Genomic DNA, 27,148 nt, shown 5'->3' with positions numbered 1-27,148 from the left:
GCGTCGCGTGTAAAAACGAAGCCGAACATATTTAGCACATAGCCACAGTGTTTCAGCGTTTACATAGTTTTTTTTCCATTGTGAATTTCTATTACCGTTTCATCCCTAACACAGCAGTAGTCCAAGGAGAGCTACAGAAGTTGATAATAGGAAATCGATAAAATGACAAAACGCCAATTTTGTGGACTGAATAAGCCGAATCAGCATTCATCAATTATAAAAAAAGCTCTTGCCGATGCCAGTTCACTTGTACACCCATCAGTAGAAGCGATTCTTATTCTAAACGTCGATGCGAGCAATATCGCGGTGGGAGCCGCATTGCATCACGTCCATGAAGGACAACTCGAACCACTTGGATTTCATTCAAAACGAGAGAGCTGCGCGCAATAAAACATTTTAAACACATGGTAGAAGGCAGAAACTGTACGGTGTTAACTGACTATCATTTTCTAACAAAATTCCAAAAAAGAGTCGCCCAGACTAGTCCGACATCTGGACTACATAGATCCATTCACTACAAACATCAGACAGTTTCCCGGAAAAGACAACAGCGTAGTCGATTTAATATCACGTATTGAAGACATACAGGGAGAAAAGCAGACTGATTTCGATCAACTAGCAAAAACCTAACGAAATGACCCAGAACTACAACGACAATTATCACAAAGTGAAACTTCACTTCAGCTAAATTGGGTACCCAGATTCACTTCATCGAATCTCAAATAGCCAGACACAACAAAACAGTACTCAGAAACTTTAAGGCACCTGATCGGCGATTTGCGGCAGCGCACGTTGATATTGTGGGACCATTACCACCATCAGACGGATACAGTTATTGCCTGACATATATAGATCGATTTACCCGATGGCCTGTTGTTATGCCCATTATGGATATTCATGCAGACACAATAGCTGCAACGTGCATCACGGGATAGGTTTCACACTATGACGTTCCTTTAGAGATCACCACAGATCAGGGCAAGGTTTTCGAATCCAAGCTTTTCGCTGAGCTCATGCAGGTGATTGGAGCAAAACATCTACGTACAAGTGATCGACATCCACAATCAAATGGAATTCTGGAATGATTCCAAAAAACATTGAAAGCTATACTGAAATGTAGACTAAACCAAAGCTAGATATACGAATTACCACTGGTATTGCTAGCTTTACGAATCGCGCACAAAGACGACACCCAAGTTAGTCGAGCCGTATATGTATATGTCCTTAAACTTTCGGGAAAATTCTTTGAAAAGACTTCCCGCGACGGACATGTGTCCGAATTCGCAAAGTTTCTAAAGGAAACCATGAATCAATTACGTCCAGTTCCAGGTTCAAACCATGCGAAAACAAAAACGTTGGTACAGCTAGACTTGCAGACGTACTCACATGAATTTTTGAGGGATGATAATGTGCGACCACCCTTGAAACCACCTTATGACGAACCATTCAAAGTGATATGACGAGATCGTAAGCTTATTACCGTTTTGATCAAAGACCGACCTGTCCAAGCATCGACAGAGTAAAGGCAGCTTACTTGTTGAGTAAAGAAACCGAACCAACCATGTAGTTGCCGCGATCTAGAACATTTCAATCAAACCCAGATGCACAACCAATACAAGCATGTCAACAGAAGCTCAACCCTGGCCGCAGTGCCTCCAGCGGCAGAGTCATTCGTCTACCTGCCAGATTCACGACATAAAATCAGTTGCATATAACGTGACATCTCTTTTACTCAGCCACTGGTGGGGGAGTGATGTGACGACCAATATGGCAATATTCGACCCTAAACACAAAAACACACAAGCAGCACAAAAATAACACAAAAACGACACTAAAAGACACAAAAATAGACAACAGGAAGAAGAGTGGCATCATACGAAGAAGAATACGTAAAACGAAGACAAGTGGCAGTAGTATTTCATATATACACATTTTTATTTAATTTATAAATAATAAACACACGAGTGTTCCACAACTCTATTGATGTTTGTGCATTACTTTGCGATATGTCCATAATTTACATTGTATAAGATTTAGGAAGTATAGCCAAACTTTTAAGATTTTCTCTTCTGAAACTTTGTAAACGCAGGGAGCGAAAATACTTGCTTTGGTACTATTTAGATTGTTAAGAAGTTCGCATTTAATGTTGCCTTCTTAACGAAAAGTACAAGAGCAGCATCATAAAGAACTAAAATTGAGATGATGTCATTATGTTCCAAGCTTTTTGAATAGCAAAACATGAATACTGGGAAAGTGGTTTAATTTCATTTTCGGATACAGACACGGGTTTGGTATATTGGTTGTATTCCAAATCAATAACGACTCGGCAACAAACATGAATAAATTTTATCATCGAAAGTTTAGCTTACAAGAAGAAGGATTCAGTTAGGCTTATTGGCCCATTGTGTTACTTTAAGCCTTGGCTTAAAAACTGCCTTGAATCTTTGACAAAACCTAAAATGTTCTTAAGGGAAAATTCTTAGAGCTGGCCACGATCCTAAAAAAAATAAGTCTCTAGCATAGTGACAAAGCAGATGTGAGGCACCTTCTCACAACTGCAAGAGGAATGATTAAACGGGAGATTCAATTTTCTAGCATGATTCACTAAACGGCTGTAACCGCTGCACAAACTTACTGCAGTACCAATATATTTACAGGGCAGAAGGTAAATTTTTTAATAGAACGCGGCCAACTTATATTCAGATGCCTACACCACTACGTATTTTTGAGCTGTCAGTAAATATGGTTAAACCCTCGACAGCCAAGTGTTTTAGAGGGAAAATCGTTTTATTTCCATTTAGAGGGAAAATCGACAAATATATATAACTAGATTATAAATAAAATTATTATAAAATTAAACACACAGTTATTAGTAATTAGATCTCTTATGCGGTCTAAAAATGTTCTTGCTTACTGTAATTACATATTTTGAAAATAAAACAAAAAAAGTTAAAAAAATGAAAGTTTTTTGTTTATGTTTTTGTTTTTAGTTTTTTGTTTAAAGTTTTTTGTTTAGCTATTAATAAACATACTTATTAATTAGATATTGTAAAGTAATTTAGTTGAAAATGATCTTAATGATTCTATAGAGTACAGAGTAATCAAAAAGACATACCATTTCGTTTCACATAACTGTCAATAAATGCTAAGCAGGTCACTGATTCTGCGGAAGACGTGTCAATGCTTGATATTGATGATGATCTTGATCGTGAAAAAGACCCATCTATTTTATCTATAAAGGAAACATAATAACAATAAATTTTTAAAGTCTTTATGGCATAAATGTGTTTTACTTATGTATTTATTTATATACAGAATTATTTTTTATGTTGGAATGTAAACTACATGAATGTAATGAGATATATGTTTTCAAAGATATATAAAATTTGGCCAGTTATAAATTGATCACATTATGTTTTACATTACATATTTCAGTATAAATCCCAATCTTTTGTAAGCATGTTGAAAACAGACAATGCAAAATAAGATTAACAATGATCGAAGTGCTGTCAAATACCTTGTTTTGATGCGTCACAAGATTTTCATATATAAACATACATATTTACAAATATTTTTATGATATTTTATGAAAACTATTATTAAAAATTACAAAAACCAAATAAACCAAAAATTTAACAAAAACCCACCGAAAATTTTTTAAAAAGTTCTAATATGAAGTTATAAATTTCAAAAACCAAATTTAAAAAAATAATTTTAGCAACTCACTGGAAATTGTATATTTCCAAAAATCAAACATATTAGACCAATTTATTGTCTTGGCAATTCTGCATTGCGGCTGCTTATTCGTTCAATGGTTTCAAGTAAATTGAATAAAATTAGCCACTTGTACTGTGGTTTCATATGTCATTCTTAGAAGAAGCAATTATCTTTTTACAATATGCCTACAAAAGATGACGCCTATCGTTCTCTTCATATTAAATATATTCGACTTAGCTCATCTTAAGCCTTCTGCTCAAATAGTACAAAAAAATTTTTTTTCTCCCTGTGTTAACAATTACAATTTTGAATTCAACAATAAACGTTTAATGTTAATAGTTTTTTTACAGTGAACGTAAAATCAAGCTAAAGCAGGGTTTTTTTCAACAACACTATTGCACCAATATGTTTTCAAGGCTGAAAATTGCATACGAGATATTATTTGCAGAGTAATTGGAGTCCTCTCATTGCCAAACATTTGCTTCGCAGTGCACTGTATTTTGGCAAATAGTTAGGCACATCACATTTTTGGGTTGTATAAAATACTAAGTTTCATAGCAAAATATTATAACAAAACTATTTTAGAGATTTTTAAATCTTTCATGTATAATATATTCGAGTAATGCACTATTATGAAGGACGAGAACGAATGAAACAAGTTCATAATTGTGAAAATAGTAACTGCACCCAAAATATTAGGCGAAATTTTTGATTTAAAATACGCAGGCTTATGATTTGGCAAATAATTTTTTTAGTGTATTAATATTATTACTGAAATCATTAATATATAAATTGTCCAATAGTTACGCATGTGTTTTTTGAACAATACAATAATTTAGCGATTATTAGAGAGTTTTATTTCGTTGCAGAAAGAAAGATATTGGAAAAGGCCTTCGGTAATCAGACTATATCATAAAAATATGTTTACTAGTGATATAGTTAAACAATTCAAAGAAGGCAGACCAAAGTTTGAAAACAAAAATCGCTCTGACGGGCCATTAATATTAAATTACTATGAACGCATCAATCAAACTAAAGATTTGCTGTTCAACATTCGTCAATTGACAATTGAAGACTTTGTTAATTCTATTTAAATTTTATTTAAATTACTCAAAAGCATTTTGAGAGGTGTGCTCTGCCTGAAATCTAGTTTGGTTCCAAAAACACTCAATTTTTTTTAAAAACAATTAGTCTATTGAAAAACACTTTCTGACAATTGGTATAACTAGAAATGCTTAACTGAGGATTAGACTTGGATCGATGCATACGACCGACAAACAACAGATCGATTATCGGATCAACCGTATAAAAGTAAGCCAAGACCGAAAACAACTGCCCCATAACAGTTTGGTGACAATTATTGCATTAAATCTGAAATTAAGACAATATGCTCTCTGCAATATTTTTTTGACGTATCATAAACGTTTGACATGGTGAGGTATAAAAGTTTGTCTCAAAAATTAAAAACAATGCTACCGAAATAATAACGTGAAATCTTTTCATCATATCTTTAAAATCAATACTTTCAGATCAAAGCTGAAAATATTTACCCTAGTTTTTAAAATAAAAATAGTAGTGTGCCACTATTAAATGATTGATTGAAAAAAAGCTATGAAGAACCATGAGTTTGAAGCTATTGTTAGACATTATTTATAACATGTTCAAAGTCCTGTGCCAGCAGTGGCAGCAGGTTTGAAGCACTTTTCCCGTGTGTTGAATGGTTTATATTTTAAATTTCGGCGCCTTACAAAGGATGTGTTATGATGTATATGTTAAGTTAGCAGCTTAATGCATATGTCATCATGTAATTTTTCAAAAAAAGTGCACAAATGCACTAAACTCCGCTTGAGCACTTGCTATTAGTTTTTATAATCAAAGCGTGGAAGATTGTAATGAATTACAGAGACAACAGCACTTAATCTTTACTGATTGTTACATTTATTTTAAACTTCTGCTACTTTTAATATTTTTAATATAGAGACAAATTAAAAAGATTGACATGACTCTCAAAGTCGACAAATAACAAAAATAACGGAATTATTATTTTACAGAGTGTTAATAAAGACACGGAAAGTATTTATGTGTTCCACACATGAGAAACCATATTAAAATCCATTATGCTCTATTCATAGTTGATAGTTGAGAACACGGTTGCCACTTGAAAATTTTTTTCTGTACCAAAATTGGTTTAAAAAGGTACCATTCCTGTAAAAAAAGGTCCAAAATTTTTCTATTGTCTTTTTATAAGAAAATACAATTTATATAAAATGTACAAAAAGTATAAAACAATACAAGTTACATTTATAAAAAAAATTAATTGAAAATATCCACAATAAAGTTGGGTCGCCGAAAATGTACCATTTTTTGAACATGAGTACCAGAGTACCAAACGGAAAAAAAAGTACCAATTTTGGTACTAAAGTACCATAAGTGGCAACCGTGGTTGAGAATACGTACGATGTGATTAAAAAAAATACAGAGAACAATTTTCGTGGATATCATTATTTCGCCAGATATTCTGCAAGATAAGCTTACTGGTCACTTCTACACCATATTTCATTAATTCAGATAAAATAACATCAAATCTATCGGTCTCATGATGCTTCATATTTTTAATTATTTCAACTTATTCAATTTTTATTGGCGTATCTATATTTCTCCCAGACATAAGGTTTTTAGTGTAATTGTCAGCTTCACTAATGATCTTAGGGTCATTTTCAACGAAAATAACTACGTATGTTTTTGTTAATAAGTTACCTTGTTCGTAAGAACAGTTACAGTTAAGAAGTCTGTTTTTGATAAATATGCACTGCACAAATCATTTCTATCAGCAACTTTTCTTATTTAAATTCATGCAAATCTAGTATTAAGTATGAACTTATAAATAAAATTTGAGTTTTCTGAACTAAGAGTATATTTAAAGCAGCTACATTTTTTACATCTCTCAATGTTTCCTAATTATGTTATGAATGTGCCCTAACAATAAATTATAACACGATTTGTGCTACAAAGCTTCAGCTTTGTAGTTAAATCTAGATCTGTCTGACCGTATTTAATGTTATAAAATCTACTTTCAATAATGTTTGGAAACTCACGAATATGTTCCAATAAAACTTCTGGAATTAGATGACAAAACACACAATCGAAAAACTGTTATGTCGCCCATAGTCCGCCGATATCTGAGCTAAATCCATTTAACAACACTGACAATATTTTGTCTACTAGTCACAATGGACAGATTGTTCGATTACGTTTTTACATGATCAAATTCATTTTGGCGCAGATATCTAACATCTACGTTTTTCTGTTAAATACACTCTACTTAATATACATTGAACATAAGTTATTTATCATTTCCACTGCTAAAAGTAAAAAGTTCGACTTTAAACTTTTTAATTAGCTCGCACTCTAATCTCCGTTCGTACGCGTGACGTCCTACGGAATAATTAAACGATTCCACTGAGCACTTAAAATCACTTCAAAGATCAGAGCCCATCAAAGATAAAGACAGTTCGACAAAAATGTTGTACTGTATTGCTCGCTGAAATATTGAAAATACCTGCCAAAAAATACTCTCGAATCTGAATTTGCGCAGAAGCTTCGAATATGAATGGATCAATTATGATTAAAGTTATTATTTATGAGAAAACTCATTCACGTTAGCGTGAAACATTTTTTAGTCAACCACTCAACCATCAGTAAAATTAGCATGAATATTGTATACTGATATACAGTATGCACTAAAACTTTTACTTAAGATGTCGACTCAAGAATATAACTTAAAAATATCAAGCAACAATAATGTAATGTAACATTACTTAAACGGTTAATTTCGTTAATTGATTATTAAATTAGCTTTGTGTGGACTTTAAATTTTGGTACACATCCCAGTTTTGATATTATGGTTTTAGAAAGTATTTCGTTATTTCAAGCTACTAAAGTCAATCCAAATTTCAGCTTACGAAAAATATTAGGTAATCTACTAAGTACTAATACGATTCTACATGAAAAATATATAGCATTTATTTAAAAATTCTGGTTACTTTTTGAGCAGAAGGTAGATTAAATTAAGTTTAGGTTCTATGGTTTGGAAAACGGAATCATAAGACCATAAGATCCCGTTACTGATCGTTGCAATATACTGTTATGTCGATTTTAAATATACTAAATTATACACAAAAAATTAATAAAGAAAAATTACCATTTTCATATTCTACATTTATATTTTCGGATATATTTATGTATGCGTTTTTTGATGTTAATATATTGCTTCACAGTTTTCAAAATTTAGAACCAAACATATAAACATCTAAATTTATTAAAATAAAATATTGCAAATATTTTTTAACTATACTTATATAACGGATGATGATTTATAAAAATTCAATACTTCTCTTGTTGAGTACGCTCAGCACGAAAATTATACAAATAATTTCCCTTTACATGGCAAGTGTTGCTTCATAAAACTTGCTACGTGATTTACGCGCTTTGGTCGCATTACTCCAATTTTAAGGCGGCAGTTATTTTAAGAGACAATTAACTGAGGACCTTGTTATGTATGTTCACTACACATAAAGCAAATTAATTAAAAATTGTTAATTGGAAGAAAGTTAAACTTTTAGTATGGCCTAAGGATATTTCGTTTTTTAGTCAAAACATAAAATTTTTTTCTTTGAAACAGAGTTTTCTTTTGAAGTGAATTGTAACACAATATTTATTGCTCTGTAACTGTTTCTACTAAATTTTTTTTAGTTGATTTTGTCAAAAAAAAGTTCTTTCATTAACTATTTTTTTTCTTACTTATCCAAGATTGCAAAACTATAATATCTATAATGCAACTTCTCCTGCAGGGACAAAAAGGCTCAGCAGTAATTATCAACCAAGAGATACATCCAAGCAATTGGCGAAGAACTTAATTGCAAACTTTACTTTTGTGTATTGTCTACTATATAGTTATTCTGAAGAAAGCGATTTTAAAACTTATTTTAAAAGTCTAAAAGCAGGATTTATTGCTGGCAGTGACTAAAATGGGATATTATAACAAACGATTTTAAAGTGATTTTAACAAACGAAATACCAATTTTCAATATGTTTTTTAATCAAATCTAAGTACTCTTGCTTATATTTATTATCTGATTAATCCAACCATATAGTATTTATCAACAAATTGGATTCTATTCAGGAAATTGGTTATTAATGTTGTTCTAAATATACCGCTTAAAGACGGTATTGATATTGAAACGCAGTTCAAGCATTTACGCAAGCAGTGTTAAACATGGTTTGAAAATCGATACTAAATAACACCTGCTCTAGCAGCGAATTTTATGAAAAAAATTTATAAAAATAAAATATGGACGTAATTAAAATCAAATTCGGCAAATTACGAATTAAACAGCTGTCAGCAAAAATAAAACAAAATGAACTAAAATAGAAAGTAAAGAGAGAAGTTCTTCTCAATAAAACTACTAGTAAGAATTTGGCTAAAATAAACAAAGAGTAAGCCTGCATTTTTCTTGAATACATAAGTATTTTAAAACCGTTTAACGACGGACTGAATAAAGAAAATAACGAGGACAAAGCTCCCAGATTTAATCCTAGTTTGGTAGTTCAGAAGCGAAACAAAGAAAGAAAAACAAAAATGTCATCAAGGCAGGCAGTGAAACTGCAACACTAGCACAGCACATGATTAACATCAAACATACTCCTGATTTTGATAACGTCCATGTAATAAACAAACAAAAGATACATAGCAGAAGACTAACACTAGATAATCACACACCAAATAACTGTACTGAGTACTCAACACGGATCTCATTGTCTGTGTTTCAGTATAAATCTAAAGTGGCCATTAGACAGCATCGCCCGCTGACAGCGCACGAAGTCGTCTCTCGCCATTACACATCAAATTTTTAAACAATTTTTTAAACACGCCTCCAGCAACCAATGCAAAATTTGTTCACTCATCAGTATTAAAGCAATCGCTGAAGTGTCAACAGTGACTGCTATGCGTCATTTCGTTACGAAAAATAATGTTTTATATTTAATTTATAATTTTAATTTATATATTTATATTTATTTTTATATATTATTTAATATTTGAGATTTTTTTTTGATACGTTTTAGTAATAAATTTTCCGTGGGTAGACAACACAAATAATACTTAAAATAAAATATCCCTTGTAATTTAATGTTTGGTTAATTATATATTTTTGGTAGCCCAAGGTTATTAATAATATTTTAATATTTTAATTCTTCTTAATAACATGTTTTAGAAATTAAAAATTTTTACCTGGGTAGAAAATACAAATAAAATAAAAGATACAATTCATTCATATTTGCAAAGCATCGCATGCTAACGATAAATCATGCGTGCATTTAAACGATGTTTACGCTTCTATTTCTCAAAATAAATTGTACCTATATGGGAATTTTTTTTTTGAAAAATTGATTAGCGGCACCTTTCAGATCAGTTCATTTTACTAAAAAAAAAAAAATAATCTGTAAAATTTTAGTTCAATTGAATAAGTGAAAAAGATGTCCCAAGAGCACCAAAGATTGGAAAATAACTATTTCTTATATAAAATTCATATTTGATTGCTTATATCTCCGACATATTTCATTTTATATAAAAATTATCTTCCCTAAAGTTACAAATCTATTAAAAATAAACAATTCACTCATACAAACTTTTTCTGTATGTAGTCCTGTATTTCTGTTTTTCTGTATAAAAAACGGTTATATACAACAAGATATATTTAATTGTTTATCTATTACAATATTAAGGTGCGATCCAATTGTGAAGCAATGTGTGAATTTTTGACTACTTTTATATTAAAGTTTATAACTATTTTGTGAATTTTGGATTTAAAATATTTAAAAACTATTAAAATAGTACCAAATGCTCTCCAGTAGCCATATTTGCAGTTATGCAGATGCAGTTGTTGCGTTCCTACATGCGGAGCCAGCGAAAAAATAAAAATGTAAAATTATTTGGATTTTCACCAACAACGTATTAGGACAAATTTGACTTTAAAAATGTAATATTCCCTTAGAATTGCATGAAAAACATCTAAAAATTTGAGACAGGCATTTTGCACCGTCAGATATAGATAACCGCTTATTGAAAAAAGGTGGTTACCCTATATACAATTTAGGAGCTGTAGATGATTAGATGGAAAATTTTCCTCAACCACCAGGTAACTTTGGTAATGTCGGTGGTACTCAAGATGAGGAAGTGTGCCACAATTGCTAAAAGCAGAATAAATGGGCAAACACACACAGAAAGAAAAATATCAATCTTCATAAAGAAAATATTAAATTTTAGAAAAAGTTACACATAATGAAAAATACAAGGATAAGTGCACAGAAAAACGCTGTGGTTCAGGCACAGAGTCAATATCTGTTGCAAATGCTAATATTTGCAAAGTCTTTGCTAAAGATAGTGGCATTTATTTTATGACAATTATTTATGCCAAAAAAGACTTAAAAATACATTTTTAATTATATGACTAAAGAGACGATACAACAAATATCCCTTTGTGTCCGAAATTAATCAAATATTAGCTAAAGTAACGAGTTAACAAGCCCCGCAAAATATGTACGTCAAATAATCATAACTCTTAAATTAATGCGTGCAAGCGGTTCAATAAAAAAAGTGAACTTCCAATGTTATGCAAAGTAAATACAAAAGAAAAAAGAAATGACTGAGCGAAAATCGCTTTACATTTGACTAGAGGTTCAGTCGACTAAACTGAACTCAAAGTTTATACAAAGCGAGCAAATACAATCAAAGTCACGGTTGCTGTTTTATATGGGCAAATGGTTCAGTAAAAAAACTGAACCGCGCATAGTAAATACAAAGTAAAAGAGTAAATGAATGCATGAGAGTTTCTTACTGTTATATACAGGTTGGAAATAAACTAAAAAGAAAGTCATTATTGCAATTTTATACTAGCAAATGGTAAAAGTAAAGAAAAAAATTAAAGAAATTTGAAGTGAAAAATAATATTTAGAAATGAATTAATGTGTGATTAAAGATATGATTCAAATATCTGTTATTAAACGATCTTCTGAAAATAAGGTTTTAATTCATAAAATGAATAGACCAACTCTATAAATGAAGAATTTGGTACCTGATGTAAAAATGGTGAAATCTGTGATAAGTCCCCGTTTCCCTACAGCTATTTACCATAAAAACACAGGCTACGAACATTTAAATAAATTGGTTTGTTAGTCTTGTATGCTATTTGCTTGTGGAAAGGACAAAACTTAGACGTAGAGGGAATACGTTATAGTCGGAATTCTGTTTTGATCAAATTGTGAACACCTTGCCAAAAAGCTGACGCCTCGCTACTGATTGTGGCTTCTCCAGTTATTTTCAAATAGTCCTAGATGATCACTAATTTCAGGCAGTAATGGATACCATTTCAAGTACAAATACTAATAACAAACTGCAGAAGACTGCAGTAGTAGCAATTTCATACAAAAATTTGTTTGTACCAGGTTGCTACTCTATAATATTTATACTCAATAGATTGCTACTCTATAATATTTATACTCAATACTTTTACTTATATTGACTTTTCCTATACTCAACTTCACCTGACTGAAAACTGACTGACATAAAACTGAAGGTACTTATAATGATTTATACTCTTCTCATATGATGCTCATTTACAAACTCAAGACAAAAATTATGCAAGAGATTTATAAATCAATTATGAGTCTCAAATTCATTTAACGTCTCAAATTGCATAATTTTTTCTGCTATCTTTACTGCGCATATATACACCCATATAAAATAACCCGTAATTAAATACACACAATGTTGAAAACACAAATAAAATACATGCATATATGTAATGGTATAATGCTAACAACAACAACGTATAACAACATAATGTAAGATTATAAATCTTATAATATAAGAATTATATTCGATTCATTTATAATTTATGAACGAACTCTGAATACTTAAACATCTCCATTTTAATTGACAGAGATAGCACATAATCCATTTAAGGAATTATCTAACTCTATACTTAGTAGATATATAAATAAAAATATTATACAAGTACATCAACTACATACAGAGCTTAATACTATAAATAATATTATAATATAGAGAATCAGTTGACACTGGCAAAAAATAAGTTTTAATAAGAACAAATAAAGAATGGAGGCAGAAGGACGTGAGTACGAAGAGTTTGAGAAACTGGGCGACAGGAATATGGCTCGAACATTAAATCAAAAAATTTAAAGCCTGACACCGTTTGTCGTACTTTATAAACCGATGAAAATGGTAATCTGGTGATAGATGCCCAAAGTATGCCAAATATCCAAATGGCGGTAGTAGTGATGTGACTGATAGCGAAGATGATCCCGAATTTGCAATCGTTAATGATGAAATAATTGTCCCGTCTCCCGATCATAATGAAGTTAAAACAGCTATAATGTGGGTCAAAAACAACAAAGTTGCAGGCGCTGATGGTTTATAGACTGGGACGTTTAGAGCTGCAGTCAAAGAGCTATCAAAATGCATACCACAGCTAATTCGCAAAATATGGTTGGGTTGAACGATTGCAACGATTGGAATTTCAGTGTGCTTTGCTCAATCCACAAGATTACCATGCAAACTGCGCTAATTATCGTGAGATTAGTATTTTAAATATCATATATAAGATTCTGTCAAACATATTCAAAAGATTAAAGCTAATCGTCAAGCAACTAATTGAACTTTATCAGAGTGGCTTTAGTCCTAGTAAATCCGTACACCAGATATACACGGTGCGTCAAACCGGCACTTGCAGTCCAAACAAGTGCCAGGCCTAAAAAGATGAATAATCGTGATTATCCACAAGTAGTCAAGGCTGCACACACTTTCAATGCTCAAGTTCCAGGTTTTTATGTCACTTATTTATTTAATTAGTGACACTAACCAAAGCACTTGCCGTGCTTTTTAAATTAGAACGAGCTTATAAACTACAGCTTTATTTGGAAACACAATTTCAACGAATTAAAAATTAATTCTTGAAATTGTCTATTTTTGTTTCAAAGCTAGTATTTTCTATCAACAACCAAATCTCCTGGGCGTCTTGGGACCCATGGCACTGTTGACAAATTATTCTGGTCGAGAAACGACCAGAATGGGCCAGAAGACACGGCAAGGTAATTCTGCTCCATGACAATACACCTGCACACAAAGCTAAACGGGTTCAGGATGCAATCAAAACACTTGACTGGGAGCTGCTACACCACCCGCCGTATTCACCAGACTTGGCTCCTTCTGACTACCATTTGTTTTCATCGATGGGACACGCATTGGCTGAGCAGCACTTTGATTCCTACGAGGAGGTCGAAAATTGGGTGTCTGGTTGGTTTGGTTTAAAAGACGAACAATTTTTTTGGCGTGGTATCCACAAATTGCCAGAAAGGTGGTCAAAATGTGTAGAAAGCAATGGCCAATACTTTGAATAAAATGTTTTTTACTTTCCTATTAATAATTAGTGTTTTATTTTCACCAAAAACCTCTCATTTCATACCGGTACACCTAATATATAGATTTTATTGTAACAATACGTACGTATATACATATATATACACTTAATTTTACAATAAAATGTATATATTCCTGCGCAATAATTTAAATATTATATATGATATTCAGAAATTCAGAAATTAATTTTTACCGCATTATATAAACAGTTTCAAAATTTTGTTTTTTTGCCTTTTCATTCATCCCCTAATATTAAATATGCATCAATAAATACATACACAATATCTTTATTTAAAAACACAAACAAAATACATGCAATACAAATACAAACAACATTTTTTCTTCTTCTTATGCAAACGAAGCAACAACAATGCACATTAAAAACGTTTCGAAATCGTTTTGTTCGACAAACGCTACAAAACCAATACTTTACTTAAATGATTACTAAAAAGACCAAATGCTAACAAAAAGGAGCAGTACCTTCGTGAAAAGTACACAAACTCTAAAAATTGTTGAATTGTTTCGGATTTTTTTTAATGTACCGTTCGTTTAGTGTTTTTCAACAAAGATGACAAATAGTACACTATGTTTTGTACTTTAGTGTTTGTTTTCGTTCACTGCTTGTAGTCTTCCCTAAACCCGGCAAGGACATGAAGTTTCCGCATAACTGGCGGCGTACAAGCTTACTGTCAGCTCTAGGTAAGTTGGCCGAAAGAGTGATTCTACACAGACTCAAAACTTCGGTGAACTCACTGAATATTCTCCCTGACAAGCAATTTAATTGTAGGAAAGACCAACTGGTGCGAACGCCTTAGATGATACAGTCAGTCCTAAGCAGAAGAGAATCAACGGGAATGATTACATTTGACATCGCCAAAGCATTTGACAAGGTCTGGCACGACGGCCTGATAGTTAAAATGTTTCGTTTTGGTATCGCAGTCGGGCTAATCAAAATCCTCGACAGCTTCCTGCGCGAGAGGTTGTTCCGTGTAAGAATCAACAGTACCATCTCGTCAGTGCACAGAATAGAAGCCGGTGCTCTACTTGGATCTCCACTCTCCCCCATGTTATACAACATCTTCACGTCTGACATCCCAATGTTAAGTCTCTCGGTGCTATCCTTATACGCAGATGACACGCGCTTGTTATATTCCGATAAACTTCCCAGAAATTTGACCAACACGCTGCAGGAGCATGTTAATCTCATTCTGGAGCTCTTCCAGAAATGGAAAATAAAAATTAACAATGAGAAAAATAAAGCCCTATTTATCATTCGTAAACACAAGCAACATTCACCGAGAGTGAGAAACTGTGACATCGCGATTAATTGGGAGGACAGCATTAAATACTTAAGAATCACATTTGATAAGCGGTTCACTTGGCAGAAGAAGTAGTTGCGCAAAAACACTGGACTGCTTACAACCATTTTTCAAACACAACAACCTTAGCATGAAAAACAGAAAGCTGATCTACAGCCAGATAAATAGACCAGCACTACTTTATGGGTGTGTCGCGCATAGCAAAGCTGCCGACTCTACTATCCAAAAGCTACAAGTTGCTCAAAGTCAGTCTCTCCGAAGACTTTTCAAAGTGCCATGGACACCTTAGAATACATCCGATCAAAAAAAACATAACGGACAGAACTCTGAAGCTATATGCGAAAACCGACAGGCTGCCCTACTTAGCACTATCTAATCTCAGAGTTATCACTAACTGCACGGGGCGGTACGCAGATCTTAGATCAATCACTGAATAATCACGAAGATTATCAGGAATACTCAAATTAGTCAGTGAGATGGGCGGGACTCTGCAGAATCCCCCCAGCTATCATAGATAAAAGTGCCCAGATGCACTAACTCCGAAAAGGCTTAACATAATAATAATAATAATGAGCTGTGTAAGCTATACCGCGACATTGACGTAATAAAACGCATGGAAAAGTCGTGCGAACGGAAAAGAGTTCTCTGGTTAGAAAGTTGCTTGATTCCACAAACACCGCATCTTTCGTTGAAGGACCACATTATCAACCATTTGGGGGCGTTCGGTACTTTCAATTAGCGACAGCAGACAACTGATCGGGTTTGCTGGCCGAGGATACATGAAGTGGCCAAGGACGACTCACGTCGATAATGGCCACCTAAGCAAGTATTTTTAAAATAAAATTACAATTAGTCCTGTTTTGAGATAGCAATTTAAGATTAAAAACTTTCATAAAAATATCCGAACTGTCGGATCAATTGTTACCAGTTTATTTATAATTAATTTTTTAGACGTGGTTTCCAAAATCGAAACCATGTATATAGGTGGTTTCCAAAATCGAGTAGAGATCACTTTAATTGTGTAAAACACTTGCAAAATCAAATATAGCCGATAGTTGTTACTGAGGAGACCTCTAGTGCAAATAAACTACTTGTGAATGTTGCAATTAAATCAATGTATATTCACCGAACATAGGCACTTCAAAAGTGTTCCTGATAAAAACAACTCTTATATCCTTATAAATAAAGAATCTACAACCAATATTATTATAACTTATTTGCGGACAAACATCTAAAGTACAGGCAGTTTTAAGTTCAGTAGCATACCAAAAATCAGTAGCATGATCAAAAAAGAACGAGAAGTTAAAAAAAAAACGCGAAATTTTAATTTTTAATAATTTTCTATATTATCACCTTAAAAGTACTCTCCTCCTGCGGCAATACATGCATGCCAACGATTGATCCAATTTTTCATACAAGTTTTATAGGCCGCCGAAGGTATGGCCTTTAGTTTACGCAGCGAATTCTCTTTTATGGCCTCTATGGTCTCAAAACGCGTTCCTCGCACTGTCAATTTGAGTCGGGGGAAGAGGAAAAAGTCACACGGGGCCATATCTGAAGAGTACGGTGCTTGGTTGATGATATTGGTGGAGTTTTTGGCCAAAAACTACGACACAACCAATGCTGTGTGAGCCGGTGCGTTATCGTGGTGTAAAATCCATGAGCAGGAACGGAAAATAACTGTTATTTTAAAATTTTTTATGGAAAAAAGCAGCAACAAAAAGCTGTCTAAACTCTTATTTAAGTAAATAGTTATCATTCTAACAACTTTTATCCTTAATATTATGCATGCTTTTTATATATGAGCTTTTTAAAATAAAACTCAAAAAATAATAATTAAATTTGATTTTTATTATATTCATCAAAAATAATAATTATTATATGCCTTTTATTTTTTTCGCGCAGAAATAACTCTTAAAATTTGCTTCTTATTTTAAAACGCACAAATAACTGGTATACTTGCGTTATATAATATAAAAAGCAAGAGTATCGCGCAAATTCTGCGCGATATTTTTAAAATTTCATACAATTTTCATACAAGGTAGTTGTTTTTGCAATTCCATAGAAAATGTTTGAAAAGGTTGGTGCAGGTAAAGATTTAGTTCAGTTTTTTGTTTTTGTATTTAGGATTCATATTTTGTATTTATCTTTGTATTTTGTAGGAGAACAAATTTGTATGCAAAATACAAAAACAAAAAACTGAACTAAATCTTTACCTGCACCAACCTTTTAAAACATTTTCTATGGAATTACAAAAACAACTACCTTGTATAAAAATTGCATTTTATATTTTCATTTTAAAAATATCGCGCAGAATTTGCGTGATACTCTTGATTTTTATATTATATAACGCAAGTATACCAGTTATTTGTGAGTTTTAAAATAAGAAGCAAATTTTAAGAGTTATTTCTGCGCAAAAAATAAAAGGCATATTATAATAATTATTTTTGATGAATATAATAAAAATCAAATTTAATTATTATTTTTTGAGTTTTATTTTAAAATGCAAATGATAACAGTTGTAAGATGATTTTTATTTTTTTTATGATAACTGTTACGGTCCCTGTCCATGAGTTTTCCTTTCATAAATCTGGCCTCTTTTTGCGAATGGCCTCACGCAAACGACGCATAACGGGCAAATAATACTCCTTATTGACCGTTTGACCGTCCGGAAGGAATTCATAGTGCACCACACCACGAATATCGAAGAAAATAGTCAGCATAACATTGATTTTGGACCGACTTTGGCGTTCTCTTTTCGGTTTCGGCTCATCATTCGGTCGATTGTTGTTTGGTGGGCATGTTAAATTGATAGACCCATGTCTCATCACCAGTTATGATGCGTTCGAGGAATGTGGGGTCAGGTCACTATCTGTGTTGGCAATCATCTGTTTGGCCACATCACAACTACGCTTTTTTATCAGTTAAAAATGTAATGCAGCTATAAATCGCCACACGAAAATTTTTCGACTTCTTTGTATAGACGCCAAACAAAAACTAATTGTACGATATGCGTTAAACTTTGACAGAATGTGTGTAATAGTTTTGCCAGCGTGAAAATAAAAAAATTTACCGATTGGATAAGCGCGGGAATTCAAAAAAAGAACGAATAAGTTATTTTTTGATCACAAGGTATAGCATAAGCATGTAGCCTATGCTACAGATATAGATAGGTACATCAGCATCAAAATAAAAATGTTGCAGCGAGAATATTGTGTATTCTGTAGCGCATATACTACAATTCTCCAATTAATTAAAATCCATTATATCTACTTAAAGTATCTGTTAAGTATAAAGTAGTATTATATGAGGCCAATATACATGAAACCAAAATAAAAATAAATACTAAAAACTATTTTAGAGTCATTGCGTATAATGTCGAGGATAATAAAAGAAACAACTACACCCAGCAACTGAAAATAGTAATGGTCTTTTAGTAATTATAAAAGGTATTAAGTGTAATATCAATCACAAAAAAAAGAAGTACTATAGACGAATAAGGATTTCAACCTACAAACCTAAAATATTTTATAATGTTTTCATAAGATAGAATAGCTTTTCTAAAGTAAGCAAATCGAAACTCTTGCAGAATAGGACAACGGCCAAGTAAATGTATAATTTGTCTCATCTAAATTACACATACTACAGAGCGCAGATCTATCTACATCAAATCTGTTCTGTTTAGCTGTAACGTGCTCCTTCTTGCTTTGAGTATCCAGGTGATATTTGTAATGTGTTATATCAGCTATATATTCCTTTCCTAGTGATGGCGTTAAGTCTTTATAAATTCGGTTAGTTTGTTGAGATTTTCTTATATATTTGTCTCTCAAATCAGTTTTCAGAAATGTCAACAGCAGTTCCAATTAATACCGCAATCATTTCCCTGCACCCAAGAAAGGTTAGGATTTAATAATTTTTTGGCCAATTGATTGGGTAATCTTTCGGCAACATATATAAAAACATGGTTCCGAAAATGTAATTGAGGTGTAGTTTTAACGTATATAAATGTTCATCTTCCGCCCTAGTCTCTAACATTAAAATATATGTTGGCTTAAATTGTGGCATTCTCAATATTTTCTTTAAGAAGTTTAATTGGAATTTATCCACCTCTTCGAACAGAGTGCAACCCTATACTTGAGCACAATATGTTTGTATTGCTCTACTTATTGCTAGAAATAGATTCCATTTTACTTTTATAGGTATGTTGGTTTTATTAAGAAAGTTGTTCCACGTGAGATTTATATTATGTTAAGCTGCAATAGTTCTCTTCTCTTCATGCTTCCTAAAGTTCATTGTTGGAGTCATTGTCACGCCTAGATAGCAATATTCATTCACTATTCTTATTTTTTCTCCACCAAGATACCATTTTTCTTTATTTGTCTATCTCCTTTTCGAAAGACCATAATTGCGCATTTACTAAAATTGACTTTTAAATTCCAACTGTCGCAGTATGCTTCCAACTTATAAATCATTTTTTGCAGCGTCGTTATATCATCAGCCAGTATGACAATGTCGTAGGCATACATTAAAGTTCGAAAGTTTAGTTCTTCTATTTGTATGCCTCCTTCCAAAAAATCATATAAATCATTGAGATAAAGAACAAACAAGTGTGGTGATAATATACAACCTTGTTTCACTTCGCTTACAGCTGGAAATTCATTAGATAGGTCTCTTCCAGTCCATACTGCGCATTTAGTGTTCGATTACACATTTTCTATAAAACGGACCATTTTAGTTGAGACTCCAGCTGCGTGAAACTTAATAATTAATGCCTTTCGAGAGACCTTTTCGAAGGCTGCTTTAAAATCTACAAAAAAGGCATACGTTTTCTTATGGTTTTCAAAATTTATCTGTACTATTGATGACAAATTGTAAATATTATCCACTGTAGAATAATTTTTCCGGAACCCAGCCTTAAATTTGTTTATTATTCTATTACTTTCGGCCCAATTTGTTAGCCTGTCTGTTACTGTCTACACCCATCATAATTTTTGCAATACAATTCATAAACGATACTCCGCGGTAGTTGCACGGTAATCCAACATAACTTCTCTTAGCGTTATAGTTTTGTCTAGTTCATAAACTTCCATATAACCGCGAGCATACTGTATATCTAACGATGTCTGTGAAGGGCTTAGTAAATTACTAAAATATAATTTCATCACTTTTGCCTCAATTGTAATCGTTGGACTTGTGCTTCCATTTATTTTTCCCGCTATTTTCCACCAGTCTTTGCTAGTATTTACATTTTGTATCTTAATGGTTGATAGTATCTTCGTTTGGCTTCTGCACATATAGCTTTATAGTGTTTATTATCTTTTAAGTAAATCTCTTTGTTCTGGCTGCTACTTACTTGTCGAAATTTTCTAGGCTTTTAAATGTTTCCTGTCTTGCTTTATGACAGCTCCAGTTAAACCATTTTTGCTTCTTCTCGAACAAGTGTTCCCTAATTTGTATTTTTTTATGCGCCGATTTGTTACATAATTTATATCCATCAGAGTTAACTGATCTTTATTCTGCTTTACATTTAATAAGGTTTCACTTATTCGCTGTTTATATGCTGTTACTTGCTGTTTATCCCATTTCAATTTTGGAAGTAAATTTGTATTGGTTCTTGTTGCATAATTTGTACATGGCAACACTGCAATCCATTGCACTTATATTTATTTTTACTCTTATTTATTCTTATTCTTATTTTCTTACTTTATCTCATACATTGTTGTGCTTTAGTTGTTAATTGAATAAAGACATTAAACGAATACGGTTGTGTTCTTTGTTTGGTGGTGTTGGTTTTAGTTGGGCCACGTGTCAATAGCACGTTTTTACTAACATTGGTTATGGGCCCAGGTTTATTAAAATTAAAATGTTTTCGGTTTCAAGCATTGAAAAATTAAGTAGTGATAACTACTCGACTTGGTCGGTACAAGTCAAAAGTTTATTGATTACATTAGATTTGTGGAATGTAATCGAGAGTAAATGTCCGGAAGCTTTAGCGGAAAAGACAAGTTGGATTGTATCAGATCAAAAAGCGCTTGCTACAATCAACTTGAGTGTTAAATCCAGTGAACTTATTCATATTAAAAACTGTAATAAGGCGAAGGATGCCTGGGATATTTTAAAAAATTTATATGAATAAAATACAGTGTGTCGGAAAGTTAATTTGTTTAAACAGCTCGCTTGCTTTAAAATAAGGAGCATAGAGAACATATCAAGCCAAATAGGCGAATTTTGCACTATTGTGGATAGCCTGAAAAGTATCAACATTGAATTAAATGAAGAATTTATATCGGTTTTATTATTATGTGCGTTGCCGGATGAAATGGAAAATTTCGTAGTTGCCGTAGAAAGTAGGGATGAATTGCCTAAGCTAGATCAGATAGTGTCCAAAATCCTAGAAGAAGTAAGGCGACGAGACGGCAAAGGTGAAGGAAATGATGAACGACTTCTAGGGGTAAATACATCAAATATTGAATATAACAAACACCACAATACCAAGAATTACCGATGTAACAAAAACAAAAGTAACGTTAAAAACTTCAACATGCGGTATAATGCAAATAATAAAAATAACAATAACAACAAAAAGAGCTGGAAGAGCAACAATATCGAGTGCTACAAATGCCATCAAAGGGGACACGTACGTTCTCAATGTCCGCAGTCAACAGAGAATGTTGAGAAGGCTGCGTCAGCATTTACGGCAGTATGCTCTCAACAGAACAATAAATTGTGGGTTTTAGATTCAGGCGCTACGTCACACATTAGCCCAAGAAAAGAGTTATTTGATTCTCTTGAGGAGTGGAGACAGAAAATTGTACTGGCGTCAGGTGACTGCGTATATTCAGAGGGGAGAGGAACATTAAATGTAAAGACTAAATATGCAAACTTAACTCTCTTAAATGTTCTATTCGTTCCCGGTTTACATTGCAATTTTTTATCGTTAAGCAAAATAATAAAATCTGAAAATACGGTATTTTTTGCAAGAAATATCGCAATTCTTAAAAATAAAGAGAAACAAATGCTATTTGAAGCAAATGAAGTAGACGGAATCTTTTTAATTAATTTTAAACTCGAAAAATTTAATGAACAATGCGGAAGTGCGTATACAGAAAATGATATAAAAAAATGGCACATGCGGTATGGACATCTAAATGCGAATGATATAAATAAATTATCAAATAAAGATATGGTAATTGGTTTGAATATAAAGATGCCCAGTGATTTTGAGTGTTTAACTTGTGGCGTGTGTAAAATAAGTGCGAAACCATATAAAAGTTATGCTCAAATAAAAACAAAAGCGCCACTTGAGTTGGTGCATAGTGATTTGTTTGGACCTTTTAAAGCAAAATCACTTGGTAGTTCACTATATTTTATAACTTTTGTCGATGATTATCGGCGGTTTATCTCTGTATATTTCTTAAAACAAAAATCAGATGCTTTCGATGCATTTAAGGTTTTTGCTGCGTTAGCTCAAAACATGATTGGAAAGTCAATTAAAACAATAAGAACTGATAATGGTAAAGAATACGTAAACTCAAAGTTTAAATCCTTTTTTGAGAAAAACGGTATATTGCATCAAACGACGGTAACCCATTGCCCTCAGCAGAATGGTGTAGCAGAGAGAGTAAATAGAACACTCGTAGAAATGGCTAGGTGCTTATTATTCGATTCAGGTTTACCACAATTTTTATGGGCTGAAGCTGTGAACACTGCCTGTTACTTGCGAAATAGATCACCTACAAAGGTGTTGCTGAATGTAACTCCACATGAACGTTGGTTTGTAAGAAAACCATCTGTTCATCATATACGAACATTTGGATGCGACGCGATCGTGCTAAATAAAAATAAACAAAAAGCAATTGCAGATGAAAATCAGTCATTCTGCATAGGGTTTCCAAATCCAAAAACCGTTATGTCGATAAATCCAAATGAATTAAATAATGTGAACCATGATTTGGAAATCACTGAAAATGACTTGGATCTGGAAGAGAAAATTATTGAAAATAAGAAAAATGTTGAAGGAATGAAAACGAGAAATAGAGCAAACCAACAAAAACTGAGTTTATATGCAGAAAATCCACAGACTGTACAGGAAGCATTATATTCAGAAGACGCTGAATATTGGAAAAAGGCTATGAATACAGAATACAAGTCTTTATTAAAGAACAATACTTGGTCATTGGTAGACAAACTTGAAGATAAAAATATAATTGGTTGCAGGTGGGTTTTCTCAGTTAAGAGGAAACCGGACGGGACAATAGAAAAATACAAAGCAAGGTTAGTTGCTCAAGGATGTTCTCAACAGTATCAGGTTGATTATACTGAAATATTTTCTCCTGTGGTAAGACAGTCTACAATTCGGCTGCTGTTAGCACTGGCTGCGAGGCATAAGCTTTTAGTAAATCATGTTGACATTGTTGCAGCGTACTTAAATGGCGACTTACAGGAAGAGGTGTTTATGCGTCAACCACCAGAATTTGAAAATGTTCACAATCGCAGCAAAGTGTGTAAGCTCAACAAAGCTTTATATGGATTGAAGCAGGCTGGGCGCGAATGGAATAAAAAAGTGACGCAAATTTTGGAAACATTGGAGTTTAGAAGGTGTTTATCCGATAGCTGTGTGTATGTAAGACGTCAAGCGGAGAATTTGTGCTTCATCGCAGTCTATGTAGATGATATGATGGTGGCATCGACTTCTCAAATTGAGATGGATGCAGTCATAGACCAATTGAACGAACAGGTTGAAGTTGATGATCGTGGCTCGATATCGTTTTATCTCGGATTGGAAATCGAGAGAAATGAAACACGAGGTGATATTAGTATTCATCAAGAAAAATATACAAAAGAATTGCTAAAACGATGGGGCATGAGTGAATGTAAGGGTGCGTCTTCGCCATGGGTTATTGGTTCGGATTTGAAGAAATGCGGAAATGAATGTGATGCGCTTGTGAATAAAGAATATCAAAGCCTTATCGGCGGTCTCATGTATTTATCTATAATTTCTCGTCCTGATATTGCACATGTGGTTTCAAAACTTTCGCAATTCAATAAACATCCACATCAAGAACATTTTCAAGCAGCAAAACACGTGTTAAGATATCTGAAACAATATCCAAAAGGTATAATTACCTATAGTCATAATCAGAACGAATTTATATCCTTTACAGATTCTGATTGGGCCACAGACTCGAATGATCGAAAGTCCTACAGTGGCTTCACTACTTTTATGGCTGGCGGTCTTGTGTCGTGGGAGTCAAAGAAGCAACCCATAGTTGCATTAAGTACTATGGAGGCTGAATATGTTGCAGTCAACCAAGGTGTAAAAGAAGTAGTTTTCCTGCGTAGTTTACTTGGAGAAATGGGATTCGTCGAATTTTTAAAAACCCCAACCAGGGTTTTTTGTGACAATCAAAGTGCATTATTTATGGTGAAAAATGCTTGCGTGCAATCACGAAGCAAGCACATCGACATACGATACCACTACATACGAGACAAGCTTAGTGATGGGTCTATAGAGGCAGAATTTGTACCCTCTGAAGAGAATGCAGCTGATATTCTTACTAAGGCTTTACCAAAAGAAAAACATATTAGAGCTTGTAATTTATTAAATTTGAAATTTGCTTAATGCTTCTTCTATTTATATATATTTGCACTTGGATTGAGCGGGAGTATGTTGCATAATTTGTACATGGCAACACTGCAATCCATTGCACTTATATTTATTTTTACTCTTATTTATTCTTATTCTTATTCTTATTTTCTTACTTTATCTCATACATTGTTGTGCTTTAGTTGTTAGTTGAATAAAGACATTAAACGAATACGGTTGTGTTCTTTGTTTGGTGGTGTTGGTTTTAGTTGGGCCACGTGTCAATAGCACGTTTTTACTAACAGTTCTTATCCTTTCTATATCGATCAATCTAAACGTTAAGATTATAGGAAAATGGTCAGACCAATGTGTGTTTCCGATTTCAAACTTATCGATAAATTCAAGTATTTCTAGGGATATTGCACAGATATCATTTACTGATATTCCAATTCCACCACAGAATGTAATTTCTTCTTCCTCATCACCTTTTGTCATTCCATTCGCTATTACAAGTTCGTTGTCACAGCATAAATGTATAAATCTATGTCCACGTGAATTTTCCACTTCTTCCTTAGGTTTCCTTTCTTTGAATCCAGCCATAAAGTTCAATATATATTCCTCATCCAAGTAGTTTTGCATTTTATTCATTCTGACATTCAGGTCTCCAATCACAATAGGATCTTTAATTTCATTTTCCATGAATATTGTCTCCAGTTTCCTAAATTCGTCGGACCAGATTGTGCTTCTTATGTATAAATGTGCTATCTTTATTTGAGTATGTCCGAATTTTATATATGTATATTATTTGGCATTCCTGAATTATTTTAGTGTAACAATTAATTCCTAGGTTTGCCAATTCCCTTTCTGTTGCTAGCAGTACACCTTCACTATATCTGCTATAATCATTAATTCTTCTTGTATATTTCCATGTTAGATTGTAACCGCCAAAATATTTAATCAGATTTTCTGCTTTATTTTCATTCACATGGGTTTCTAACAAGAAGAACAGATCATAACGCTTAATGTAGCTAAAAAAATCTGGAAACATTAATTTATTTTCTAATCCGTTGATATTATATGATACTATACTTGAACTATGCTTATCTATTTCATTTATTTCTTTACTTATTTTATATTCTACTTTTTTGATTTTTCTAATAGGTTCTTAAAGTCTAAAGTAATTCTCTTAGTATTATCACCATACTTATGCTTTAGGACGTGATTTTTACCTCTGGTAGTTTTAACAACTGATTGCAAACCAGTTCAACTGCTTTTTTTGGACTGTTAGATTTTTCTAAGCCTTTAAATATTACATTTTTTCTTTTACTTTGGCTTATAAGGCGGTCTATTTCTAATTGCTAATGTTTCCTCTCGCGCTTTAATTTCTTTATTTCCTTTTTGAGTCCGGTTTTCTCCTTAGCTACGTTTTCAACTTTATGGTTTATATTACCCATCTTTGCTTTTATGTATTCCAGATATAGGTCTGATAATACACCCATTAGATTTGATAGCTGCATATTACCCACTGAATTTTCGAGTACTATACATTCCTGGTGTTCAAGCGATGTTTCCTTTTACATTCTTTTCGCATCGCAGACTGTTGGTACACTTACACCTGCTGGAGCGTTCGGTGGTGTGCGATTCATTTTTGGCATTATTGAGATGACTTTGATGTTTTGTGTATTTAAACAAAATGATTAGTGTTAACTATTATTTTTGATTTGATTTAATTTAATTTAAAGCCTACTTTTAAGTGATCTACAACGAGATCACATAAAGTGATGACACCAATCCTTTCTGAAACACTGTTCTTTATAAAATTCGTTCTCTTTTTAAAAGTTTAGTAGTTACTTTGAAACCCTGTTTTAATTTGAAAGCTTGTTTTAAATAATTACAAAGGCGAATATTTATTCTTTACGCTTCTTTATACACGAAACGGTTGTTTTTGCCTGGTGAGGTCTTACTTTTATATCGAAAAATGTTTTGATCACTCCAAACAATGAACTCGATAGCACCGTGGTAGAGGACAAT

The 27,148-nt window shown here is 32.8% G+C and overlaps 1 protein-coding gene across 1 annotated transcript in view; it reads right to left on the bottom strand.

Annotated features, from left to right (window-relative positions):
• The window catches only part of LOC119665557 (syntaxin-binding protein 5), a gene marked incomplete at its 5' end in the record, with an annotated part of 138,853 nt that overhangs the window by 12,557 nt on the left and 99,148 nt on the right, over window positions 1–27,148 (bottom strand). The window contains 1 exon segment of the mRNA XM_038074785.1: window positions 3,116–3,232. Coding sequence (XP_037930713.1) covers window positions 3,116–3,232 — 117 coding nt within the window.

This window comes from Teleopsis dalmanni, chromosome 1, assembly GCF_002237135.1.
Source record: "Teleopsis dalmanni isolate 2A chromosome 1, ASM223713v2, whole genome shotgun sequence".
NCBI lineage: Eukaryota > Metazoa > Arthropoda > Insecta > Diptera > Diopsidae > Teleopsis > Teleopsis dalmanni.
The sequence above is the reverse complement of the archived record's forward strand: the minus strand, read 5'-3'. Positions and strand labels throughout refer to the sequence as shown.